We start from the raw sequence: 12095 nt of genomic DNA on the forward strand, positions 1-12095 counted from the left end.
GTAACGCATCGGGACCAGGACCGAATATTATTGACTTTTGACCTGTACAACATTCTCAAAGTGTTACTTGGACGATTACCCGTGAAGATGGCGACACCCGAGCCTAATCCATCAACTCACCCGGTGTGAATGGGGCTAGCCACGGGGCTGACATTGTCTGAAGTTTCCGTTGCCGGACTGCTCGGGATCAGAGAGTCTTCGTCATACTCCTTTGGAAGCGGAATAGGGGTGTGCTATGAGGTTCAAGAAACAGATTTTAGGGGGGGTTAAAGGTTAAGATAAGAGATAAAAAAATTCAAGTACACGTACAGTAATACCGCAGACACCCAAAAAAGTAGATTATATTCTCGCAAATTTAACGTTTGGAAGGTGAAAATTTCGTGAGCTAAACGTGTTCGTAAGGCGAGCTATCACTGTACTTGAAAGGTGTTTGACATACTTGATCGAGAAGAACAGTTTCCGGTGAGACGCAAGGGATCCTGGGAATGGCGGGCGAGTAGGGCCTTCGGTGAAAGAAAATGATGATAAACGTTAACAACCTGACTCAACGATCTTTCAACCCCCCCCAAGTTTGTTCTACAAAACTGAAAATGGGTTTTAAAAAAAACCCAAAGGATGGACTTACGTGGTCCCGACGCCACCTTCAAAATCTTTCAGCGTCTTCTTAGGAGAGAGGAAGTCATCGTCTTGATCTTTGAAATCATCAAGCTTCAAATAACGGGCGCCGTCCATTCCGAGTAGCTCGTCGCCTGACCAAAGTATTGAGATGATCATCAAATAAATCAATCAATCAATAAATAGACAAAAACACAGAAAAGAAACAAGTAAGACATATGAACAACAGCTCCGATTGATGAGAAGGTTTCTTCAGCCACCATCTGTACTTTTTTGAAGGTATCGGATGTTTCGCTTCTTATCCAAGAAGCTCCGTCAGCGAACTAAATTTTTTTTGCTGGTAGTTTCGGCCCAATATAGACTAAATACATTCTCAAAAAAAGACTTTATCAACATCGCTGCATTGAATGTTTATTCAGTCCTAAAACTACAGCTATTTAGCTGGCTATCTATTATCTAACTATTAGCTATCTAACGAGCAAGCTGGCTATCTATTAGTTATCTCTCCAGCTAGCTAGCTATTAGCTATCTATTAGTTAGCTAGACAGCTAACTAATAATGACATATATAATGAATATATAATAATGACACTAATGACATAGCACTACTGAAGGCCTAGTGACAAAATCCACGGCCCGCCATTGATCTCAAATTACCTTCATCCTCGGAGACGTCCAAAATCTCATCCACCGTCTCAGGAAAACTCATCCGATGTTTTTCCACGGTGATCTACGAAGACGAAGAATATAAAAATGCAAACAGTGCAGGGATGGAAACAGGAAGTTCAAAGGTCAAATTCTTTCATTTGGCGAACCGCATAAAATACGGTGGGTGGCTTACCGCAGAGACGGATTCCTCAGTCACCAATTTAAGCACGTCGATGACAGAGATGTAACCAAGACGTTTTGCGATGCCCAGTGGAGACGTGCCATTCTGCGTTAAGACACAAACAAGTAATAAACATTTATAATTATGATTATTATTTATGATTGTATCTATGCTTGTCTGTGACTGTAAAGTATCCTGAAGAGCTTTGAAAGGCGCTTGAAATACAATGTATTATTATTAAATGGATAGAAAGCCAGCTAGCTAGCTAATAGATAGCCAGATAGCTACCTAACTAATAGATAGCTAATAGATGGGGGGGAAAGCACCTCCGATGATCAAATTTTCGTAAAAATCAAGCCGCCTCGTAATATTCCGACTTTGTTTTCTGTGTATCTAATTTTCTTTCTCATGTGTTTCCGAATCTTATCTGTAGTTTTACCGTCGATTGACGCAATCTGTCCACGACTCACCGACGTAATCTCATTGGGCCGGGCGCCATTTTTTAACAGCAGGGTGACGATATCGGTGTGCCCCTGCTGAGCTGCTTGGTGCAAAGGAGTGTAGCCCATCTGCATCGGGGAAAGAAATGTAGTCATTTTTTTCCAGTCGATAGCATTTTGCGATCAGGTTTCTACGATGCCTGATGTCACACGTCGGTGCAAGTTACCCGTGTTTTGCTATTCACGTGCGCCTGTTGCTGTAGCAGGAACTTCACCATTTTGATGTTACCATAGTGACAGGCTACGTGAAGGGGCGTATAGCCCATCTGGAACAAATAAGGAATATATCGTGAATATATCGTGTACATCAAGAAGTCCAAGATGGCGCCCGAATAGACAGCCGTCAGCAAGTGGTTGCGCATTTTCAGCATTATGAATATGCCAGCACTGTTTTTGATTTGGGAGGAGTGTCAGTGGCTTTTGACTGTCATCGCTGGACAGTTCTGGGGCTATTGTGCTTTTTGTCGCCTGTCATGGGCAGCTTTATCACAGCCCCCCTTTTGTTCAGCGGAAAGGTTGGTGCTGTTGGAATTGACGCGGATTTACGTTGGGAAAGGAGATGTGAGAGAGTCTCTTTTCGTCAATGGATGCTACAGCTTTGTGTTTGCTTTCAACATTTGGCATGTAGCACATTTCACCATGTCCCCGATCCACTGGTGAAAAAGAGGCTTTGAGAGTATTTTGACCAAAAAATGACTTAGAAGAGGTATTTTTTTTGTTGTTGTTTTACCCGCGAAGCAGCATAAACGGACGCTCCCTGTTTGACGAGCGTGTCGGCGATGCCCACGTGGCCCTCTTGCGCCACCAGATGGAGAGGAGTCAATCCATTCTGCGGATAATAACAACAATTGTGCTCAATTCTTCAATTGCCTGAACGGCAATTGAAATATAAATGTTACGTTGGTAAACCGCAAAGTTCGTAAACCAAGGGGTTGGTGAACCGAGGTATCACTGCACCTTGTTTCCGAGATTGACGTTGGCTTGCTTGGAGATGAGCAGCGCCACAATGTCGGGGCGTCCTTCTTGTGAGGCTAAATGCAGCGGCGTGATGCCTTGGTGCGACTCGGCATTGGGCGATGCCCCATTTTGCAGCAGGCAACTGGCTACTTCCATTTGGTTCTGTTTGGCTGCTATGTGGAGAGGGGTGTAACCATTCTGCAAAAAAAGCAGGCGTGGACATCCGCCCTCATTTCAAGTTCAGATAACTCCAGACCCATATAACTTAGGAATTAACTCTTTTTTTTCTGATGAAAGAAGAGTGTCTAAGGTTTCTTATGCTAGCTATCTATTCACGGTCTGGCTGGCTGAGTAGCTATCTAGCTATCTATTAGCTAGCTAGCTTTCAATCTATTTGAGTTACTAATACAATTTGTCAAATACACCCTGCTCCTTCCTCCTGCCTGTATATTTTTTTTTGGGGGGGGGGCACACCCCCCCTTGCAAAATGTGACAATAAAACATGATACTAAATCTTCTACAACCACGGGAAACCGTTGCAATGTGGAAACCATGTGCTAGTCACGTCCAAATACTTTGTATCCATCCGATGTTTCGGCCTTACCCGTGCGGTGCTATGCGCAGATCCTCCCTTGCCACCAGGAGTTTAACAACGTCCAGGTTGTTGTGGTGAACCGCCACGTGCAAGGCTGTCAGACCGTTCTGTTGAATAGAAACGCAGAAAAGAAGAAGAAAAGAAGAGACGTGTAGTACATATAATAATAATAATGTCATTTCTAAGCGCCTTTCAAAACTCTCAAGGTCACTTTACAGTCACAGGATAAGTTTATTCTGTGGGTCAGCAGCGGCAGCCACGCGCGCCAGCGTTCACTCAACCTGGAAGTAACTCAAATAGATACAAAGCTAGCTAGCTAAGAGTTAGCTAATATCTAGATAGATACATAGCTAGCCAGCTAGATAGGAAATAGAGAGCTACCTAGCTCGATAGCTAATATCTAGCTAGATAGATAGCTAGCCAACTCGATAGCAAATCATAATACATTTGATTTATAAGCGCCTTTCAAAACTCTCAAGGTCACTTTACAATCACAGTTTTTCTATGGGTGAGCAGCGGCAGCCACAGGCGCCAGCGTTTATTCAACCCGGAAATAACTCAAATAGATACAAAGTGAGCTAGCTAGCTAAGAGTTAGCTAATAGCTAGATAGATACATAGCTAGCCAGCTAGATAGACTAATAGAGAGCTACCTAGCTCGATAGCTAATAGCTAGCGAGCTAGCCAGCTAGATAGCAAATCATAATACATTTGATGTATGTGTGCTCACCTTGCCGGCAGCGTTAGGATTGGCTCCTCTCTCGAGAAGGAGCTCCGCGACGTCTACTTTTCCGTATTTAGAAGCTACATGGAGGGGGGTGAAACCTTTCTGCTCAACAGAAAACCAAACAGATCATTTGAAATCATCGTCCCTCCAAAAAAAAAAAAAAAAAAAAAAAAAAAAATAATAATAATAATAATAATAATAATAATGAATAAAATACCTTTGTCATTTTGGTCTGCTGGGCTCCAGTTTCCAACAAAATGCGAATGGTGTGTATGTGTCCTTCCCGTGCGGCGATGTGCAAGGGGGTGTGGCCCGCCGTGGTGGACCAATCAGGATTGGCCTTGTTTTCCAGAAGCAGCTTGACCAGCTCCTTGTGTCCCATACGAGCCGCACAGTGAAGGGGGGTCTGGTCGTCCTGGTAACAGAAAAAAAAAGAGAGAATAATATTTGGACTGCGCGGATCAAAACGAGACGACGTTTACCTTTGCCCTGGCGTCCACTTGTGCCGAGTTCTGCAGCAAAAACTGGGCAACTTCACAGTGTCCCGCTCTGGAGGCCATGTGGAGGGGGGTCTCCACCTTCTGGGTACACGCATAGTAGCGTACAGTGATACCATGGCTTATGAACTTAATTGGTTACCAGAAAATGTGCTTAAGACGAAAAGTGTGTATTCCAAACATTAATTTCCCATAGGAAACCATTAAAATGAGAATAATCCGTTCCCAGGTGCCCATAAAACATCATTTTTCAACTAAATAAGCCTTAAAACTACACACAATATACCTTATTTTATGTATAATAAATGTGCTATGATATCGCCATTAAAGAAATAAACTGTACTGTATAATAAAGTTGTTTTATTTAGCTTTGTGATGGTCATTGATGGCTTGATGGAAAGGACACACTAGAAACTTCATAAATAGCTGGTTCCCTTGCTTGTATGTTTTCGTCAAATTGTACAGATGGCTTGTGCGGGTTATTTGTGGAGCCTGATTGATGGGATATTTTAACCTTGCAGTCTACACTCTGCCTTTGAACTATCAATAAAGTTGAAACGCGTCCAAATTTCACTGTGTTTTCTATCCATTTTCTCCCCATTTCACTTTTGTATTTTTGTTTCAAGCTCTGTCGTCTCCCTTTCGTGTGTGTTTCTGTTTCTGTAAACCCCCCCCCCCCCCCTCCTTTACCACGGATCATGACCAATCACCTGCGGCTTTAACCGAAGACTGGGGGTGGGGCCGGCTGCCATTTCAGGAGCCTCAAGAACCGGCTCGTTCGCGAATGACACATCACTCATTGTGGCGTTCAGTGTGTTTCCCGAAAAATAGTTCGTATGCCAAGATTATATTCTCACCAATTTAACGTTCATAAAGCGAAAAATTCGTTAGCTTAAGCGAGGTATCACTGTACTTGGAATGACACAGCGGGTTCGATTGGCACCTGGTAAAAATGAAGCTCTTACCACATTGGAAGCATTTGGTGAAGCCCCTCTCTGGAGTAGGTTCTTCACTATGTTCAGGTGACCCATGAAAGCTGCTACGTGGAGAGGAGTGAGGCCCGACTGCACACGTGCAGGAGGACATAGAAATACGGATCATGTTTCTTCCAAAAAGTGCTACACGACAAGAATCCAGAAGATAAGCTCACCTCTGTGACGGCTTCCAAGGAAGCAGAGTGCTTGAGCAGCAGATCCATGGACCGCATATGATTCTTCTTGCATGCAATGTGGAGCGGTGTGAATCCATTCTGGAGGAGAAAATCCATGAGGAAAATATCTCCAGCGTCATCGTTTTTTCACTTTGAAGAACTAAGTCAACATTACCAAAGCTCGAGCATTAGCTTTGGCCCCCTTATCCAGAAGAACTTTAGCCATGCGATGGTGACCACAGTGGGCCGCTACGTGAAGAGGGGTTAAATGGTCCAGCGTGATGTCATCGATTTCGGCGTTGTATTGGAGGAGCTGTCTCACGCAGTCCATGTGATCCCCCTGAGCTGCCATGTGGATGGGGGATAGACCATTCTAGGGTGCAGGTAGGGTAGAAAAAAAAGACTCATTTTGGGGCAAATTAGCATCAGTGGAGAAGAAAATGAACGCTACCTTAGTTTTAGCTTGGATGGGCGCGCCGTGTTCCAGCAGGATCTCAATGATGCGAACGTGTCCATTTCTCGCTGCACAGTGAAGCGGAGTTAATTCATCCTGCACACAGACACGAGCCAAAAAAAAAAAAAAAAGGACATTGTGAGCAGAGATGTGAAAAAAATATTGAGTAGAAAAAGCAACTCAGCAGGAGGTCCATGACAGGTGGGGCCTATAATAAATGCTTGGAAAGTCATCTGCAGGCTTTGGTGAAACATTGCCCAGAAAAAAAAAAAAAAAAACGCAACAGGAAGTAGCAAATGATCTAAAAATACATCCATTAATTAATTAATTACAAAAAAACATATACATAAATAAACACAAACACAAAATGATTGAATCAACAAATAAATAAAGACATGACTGAATAAATAATAAATACATACATGCATGATTGAACAAATAACTAACAAAATAAACAAATAAATAAATAAACGGCTGAATAAATAAATAAATAAATAAATAAATAAATAAATGCACAATTTATAAATAAATAAATAAATAAATAAATAAATAAATAAATAAATAAATAAATAAATAAATATTTCACCGAATCAATAAATAAAAAAATAAAAAAATACGAAAAATTGAAAAATTGAAAAAAAGAAAAACGAAAAAAGAAAAAAACGAAAAAATGAAAGAAAGAAAAAACGAAAGAACAAAAGAAAGAAAGTGACAGTACCTTTGTTTTGGCATCGATCTGTGCCCCTCTGTCCAGCAGGAGTCGAACCATCATCACATTACCTCTCCTGGAGGCGATATGAAGTGGAGTGATGCCATTCTAGTGACAAACACATGGACATTCACTCATTTATACACACAAACTCATAACCAAAATATTCTTGACAAATTGTCATATCTCCAGACAAGCCGAAAACAAACGTTTTGCTCGCATCTTTGCATCTGCTGACCTTCGGGGTGAAGTGTACGTTAGCTCCTCTGTTCAGCAGCAGTTGGGCCACGCTCATATTCTCATAGTGGGCTGCGATATGTAGAGGGGTGAAACCGGTCTACAATGAAAAGGACATAGGAAAAAAAAACTGAAAAATATCATTCAGAATTCAATGTTTCATTAAAAAAAAGATCATGACACTGTCTACGCCATGTTTGATTGAGGCTCTTATTTTTAATGATTAAATATTATATTCCAGACATCCCAAAAATGGGGAATGACATTAAAACGATTTGTTAATTCGCGAATTCAGGTCTTTTTTTTCGTGTGATTACTCTCAATTCGGTCGTTACGCAGTGCAGATACCGTCTCCTGTAGTACTGTACAGTTTTTTTTTCCTTCCGCGCAAGCAGCCGGCAACGCTTACTTCAATTTTGGCCAGCCAGCACGTCACACACTCGCACAGCAATCCACTGCGTGATTACACTCAATACAGTCGTTATAGAGTGCAGATACAGTGTCTTGTAGTACTGTACACTGCTTTTTTTCCTTCGGCGTCCGCCTGAGTTCGAGCGAGTGTGTCGGGTGATCTCTTCTGGCTGCTAGCAGGTACAGTTATACAGTCATAAAAATCAAATAATCAATCAAATCAAAAATCAATAAAAATATAAAATGATAAAACGACACGAAAAGGTAAGTATAACACTTATAAATAATAATACTGGACAAAACTGTACACTAAACAGTTTTGTATGCATTACAGGTGCAGTTATACAGTAATAAAAATGGATAATATGAAATATTAAATGAAAAAAATGACACTAATAGTGATAAAAAATTATTAATGAGCTCTAAACAGTTTGGCATATAATAGTATTCAATAGAAAACGTTGCTTAAAAACAACAGATTGACATCCTATACTATCCTGTTGTGTAAATGTCACGTCGGCCATTTTGAATGGATTTCGACTTAGGACCGTTCGATTTATGACCGTTCGACTTACGACCGTTTTCTCGGAACGGAACCCGGTCGTAACTTGGATGTTACTTATAATTTTTTTAAAAAGATGACCTTGCTGAGGACGTCAGGATTAGGGTCGTTCTGCAGGAGGACGGCGGCGGTGCGCGTGTCATCATTCCGCGCCGCGATGTGCAGTGCGGGTAAGCGGACTTTGCCTTTGGTGCCATAGTTGATGAGCAACGCCACAACGTTTTCGTGGCCCTGCTGCAGGGCCACCGCCAGTGGGGTGAAACCGTCCTGATGACCACAAAAAGATGGAGATTGACGACAATTTCCATTCAAGAAAGCAAAAACAAAATCATGAAAACGTGACAAAAAAAATTCAGTGGACATCTTTAGCCATAGGCGCATTTTTTAAAAATGCGCCTACCTCGGTGGGGAGACTCTGATTGGCGCTGTTCTCAAGCAGGAACTTGACCACCTCTAGATGATTTTCTTGTGCTGCCATGTAGAGAGGACTGAACCCTTTCTATATAAAACATACACAGCAAAAAAACATTGGATATTTTATGTCACTGAAATATATATAGTCACATTTAAAGGACAACAAGTTATGTCCATAATTTGTAAAATCACTTCAAATGACTTCCACCGTATTTAACAAAAATTCCACCGCATATAGCTATATTTGACCATTTAAGACTCGCGCTGAATATTCAGGAAGTCTTGTTTTCCAGTTGGTGACGATTCCTGGTGTGACGTCACGAACAAGGGGGCGGGACCTTTTGAAACTGGCAACTTCCGGGTTCAATTTGAAATCGTTTTTGGACACTTTTAAGTCATTTTTCTTGGTGTTTTGCATTTGACTAAAAATATCAAGCTGGTGTTTTGGGTATTTTACATGCTAGAAAACGTTTTTCTGATGTCAGTTAGGAAACAAAAAAATGGTGTCTGTTGTCCTTTAAATTGGCATTAAAAAATGTCAGACTTTAATTTGTTTTTCATTTTGTTGTGTAACTCACATGTGATTGAGCGTTCACGTTGGCGCCGTAGTTGACAAGCTCAGCAACCACTTTCTCCTGGCCCGCCAACGCCGCGATATGGAGAGCAGTATTGCCTTTCTGGAGGTCAAACGGGGGGCGGGGGGGGGGGGGGGGGGATCCGTAAAACGAGATGCAGAAGCAAGATCACGTCTTGGTGATTAACTCATTCACTACCATTCACGAATAAAGCGCTGGTCAGACCTCTAGCAATGTATTTTCGCTTCCGCGAGGGGGCAGTATTTGCCTTTTGTCCATGTTAGCGCTTTGCTACAGCTTCAGCTGTTGTTATAATGCTATATCAACCAATATGTATGTTTTGCTTTGTATTTTGGACAGCCGCCCCCATTTCAAGCTCCGATAACTCCTGATCCATATCATTTATGAATTAACATTTTTTTTCTGAGGAAAGAAGACAGTCTAAGGTTTTTTTAAGCTTAATGGAATGTTCATGTAGTCCTAAAACTCAATATTCTGTGGGTCCTGAATTTCAAGTGACAATGACAAACATCCTGGCACTGGAGTGGACACATTTTTTGCACAGGTCTGGCAGTAAATGAGTTAAAATGACTCCCGGTACGTCAATTCAGTATCAGGGAATTTTTTGTTTCACCCTTTCAGGTTTGTTTCATCTTGTCTGGTTTGCTTTCTTTGCAGTCATGTTTTAGTGGTGGTTTTGTTTGTTACTTTGGACTTTTTTGTTCTAATGACTTATTTGTTTTTTTATTTAGTTCCTAGTTCACTCTATTTAATACAAATTGACAAATACACATATCGACAAAGGGGGGTGGTCATCAAACGTCATATATCTTGTCTCATAAATAAATAAATACACACACATAAATAAATAAATAAATAAATACACAAATCAATCAATCAATCAATCAATAAATAAGAGATAATGTACCTTAGTGGTGGCTTCGAGTTCGATACCCGAGTGAAGGAGCTCCAGGACCATTTTCACGTGACCCTCTTTCGAGGCCAGATGTAAGCCATTCAGTCCGTTCTTAGAGGGAAAAAAATGGATTTAATACCTTTGAAAGAGAGCATTACAAATGTATCCGTTGGTAAAATATGCGGACTTCCACTGGAATTATTCCGTTAATAATCAAGATTGATGTCATCGCGGATCGTATTACACCGAGGTCATCCATCACTTGTGCTAACTTCACAAATTAATTGACGCTTTTGCACGTTTATCCACCCTTAAATGAGACGGCTGGCTGCAAAATAAAGTGCGTTTTAATAGCCGTGTTGGTGTGCACAGCGTGAAGATAAATCACATATCGGGGGAAGCTGGCGAATGTTAGCTGGCTAATGTTAGCTTGCCACGATGACGCAATCCAATGAAAGAAACCAAACTTGAAGATTGAAAAGAATGTTATTGCGAAATACTGAATCATGCATGCCAGCCACTTGACACAAAGATGAAGAAGTCTTCAATTATTTATTGTCTTTCCTCTTATTTTTTTATTTATTTATATCTTTTTTTATTAGTCGCCGTGAGCACATACTCCCCTTCTCAGATATAATGTCACATGATATGTTCCAATTAAATGATCCGCTAAAGACTTAAAGGACAACAGACACCATTTTTTTTAAAGATACATCCAATCCAATCCAATGGTTAGTTTTTCCATAGGCTTACTTGATTGGCTATATTGATGTCGATTCCATTCTTGATATGATCCAGAGCTTTATCCAGGTTGCCTGAGCGAGCGGCGCGTAGAAAGCTGGTGGTTGCGTCGGCCTGTCAAGAAGAAAAGAAAACAAAACAGCGGAATAAAAACTTTGTGATCATCAAAAAAAAAAAAAAAACAGACCCAGAAATGAATAAAAAAGGAACAAAATTCGACGCTCGAGGATTCTTGAAACAAACTTCAAATGGCAGTCGATGGTAGTTTAAAGGACAACCGACGCCTCCGGAGAAGTTGTCTCCATAATTTGTAAAATGGCTTCAAATGACTTCTACTGAGCGTATTTTAGAAAGATTCCACCACATATAGCTATATTATACGTTTTAAGACTCCTGCTGAATATTCAGGAAGTCTTGTTTTTGAGTCGGTGACGAGTCTGTACGTAACGTCACTGAAGGAACGCCCCTGACCGAAAAAAAGACACATTGTAGCAGTCCTTCCATCACGTCAATATATTTTGCTGTACTTGTTTGGTCTGAAAACCTCATGTTGCACCAAAAAGCCACCAGAAGAGGGTGAGCAAGCTCCATGTAAGGAATTTATCAGCCTGTGGAAACTGGCTGGTTAATTCCTGACAGGAGCTTGGTCGCCATTTTCTGCCTCTTTTTTTGTGATACATTTCCCCACAATGTTGCCTCAAAATGGCACGGAATAAATTCCTTAATCGATTGCAAAGATGTATGCTTTCCTCTTCAGAACTATTTGAATTATATTAATAACTGGATGAGTCACAAAAAAACAAATCTGAAGCCATTGTTTTGATTCTGGAGCAAGGCAGTGTGTGACCAAGAGTGACGTCACGAACAAGGGGGCGGGACTTTCTGAATCTGCCTAGTTCTGAGCTTATTTTGTGGCAGTTTTGGGACACTTGAAGTCATTTTTATTGGTGTTTTGCATGTGACTAAAAATATCAGCCTGTGTGGTTTGGCTATTTTAGATGCTATAAAACGTTTTTCTGATGTCGGTTGTCCTTTAATGTGCGTACAAAGTCCATCCCCCGCACAACAATAACACCCATTCACAAAGCAAATGACCGTAACGAGACATTTTCATCCAGGAAAGTAGTATGGATCAATATCGAGATGAAGTCATGACCGCTGAGAATTAAAAATCAATAGCTTGGCTCGGCAGAACGGCAGCTGCTCAA

General features: G+C 41.1%; 1 protein-coding gene across 1 annotated transcript in view; it reads right to left on the reverse strand.

Annotated features, from left to right (window-relative positions):
* LOC148884915 (uncharacterized) overlaps positions 1-12095 on the reverse strand; it is a 33430-nt gene that overhangs the window by 16353 nt on the left and 4982 nt on the right. The window contains 25 exon segments of the mRNA XM_089020495.1: positions 121-233; positions 440-503; positions 626-749; positions 1272-1344; positions 1456-1548; positions 1914-2012; positions 2111-2209; positions 2674-2772; positions 2901-3098; positions 3505-3536; positions 3539-3602; positions 4225-4323; positions 4439-4636; positions 4704-4802; positions 5684-5782; positions 5869-5967; positions 6044-6241; positions 6320-6418; positions 7041-7139; positions 7270-7368; positions 8323-8508; positions 8642-8740; positions 9234-9332; positions 10159-10257; positions 10900-11001. Coding sequence (XP_088876621.1) covers positions 121-233; positions 440-503; positions 626-749; positions 1272-1344; positions 1456-1548; positions 1914-2012; positions 2111-2209; positions 2674-2772; positions 2901-3098; positions 3505-3536; positions 3539-3602; positions 4225-4323; positions 4439-4636; positions 4704-4802; positions 5684-5782; positions 5869-5967; positions 6044-6241; positions 6320-6418; positions 7041-7139; positions 7270-7368; positions 8323-8508; positions 8642-8740; positions 9234-9332; positions 10159-10257; positions 10900-11001 — 2732 coding nt within the window.

Source organism: Hippocampus bargibanti, linkage group LG18 (assembly GCF_051943395.1).
Source record: "Hippocampus bargibanti isolate YZ-2025 linkage group LG18, ASM5194339v1, whole genome shotgun sequence".
NCBI lineage: Eukaryota > Metazoa > Chordata > Actinopteri > Syngnathiformes > Syngnathidae > Hippocampus > Hippocampus bargibanti.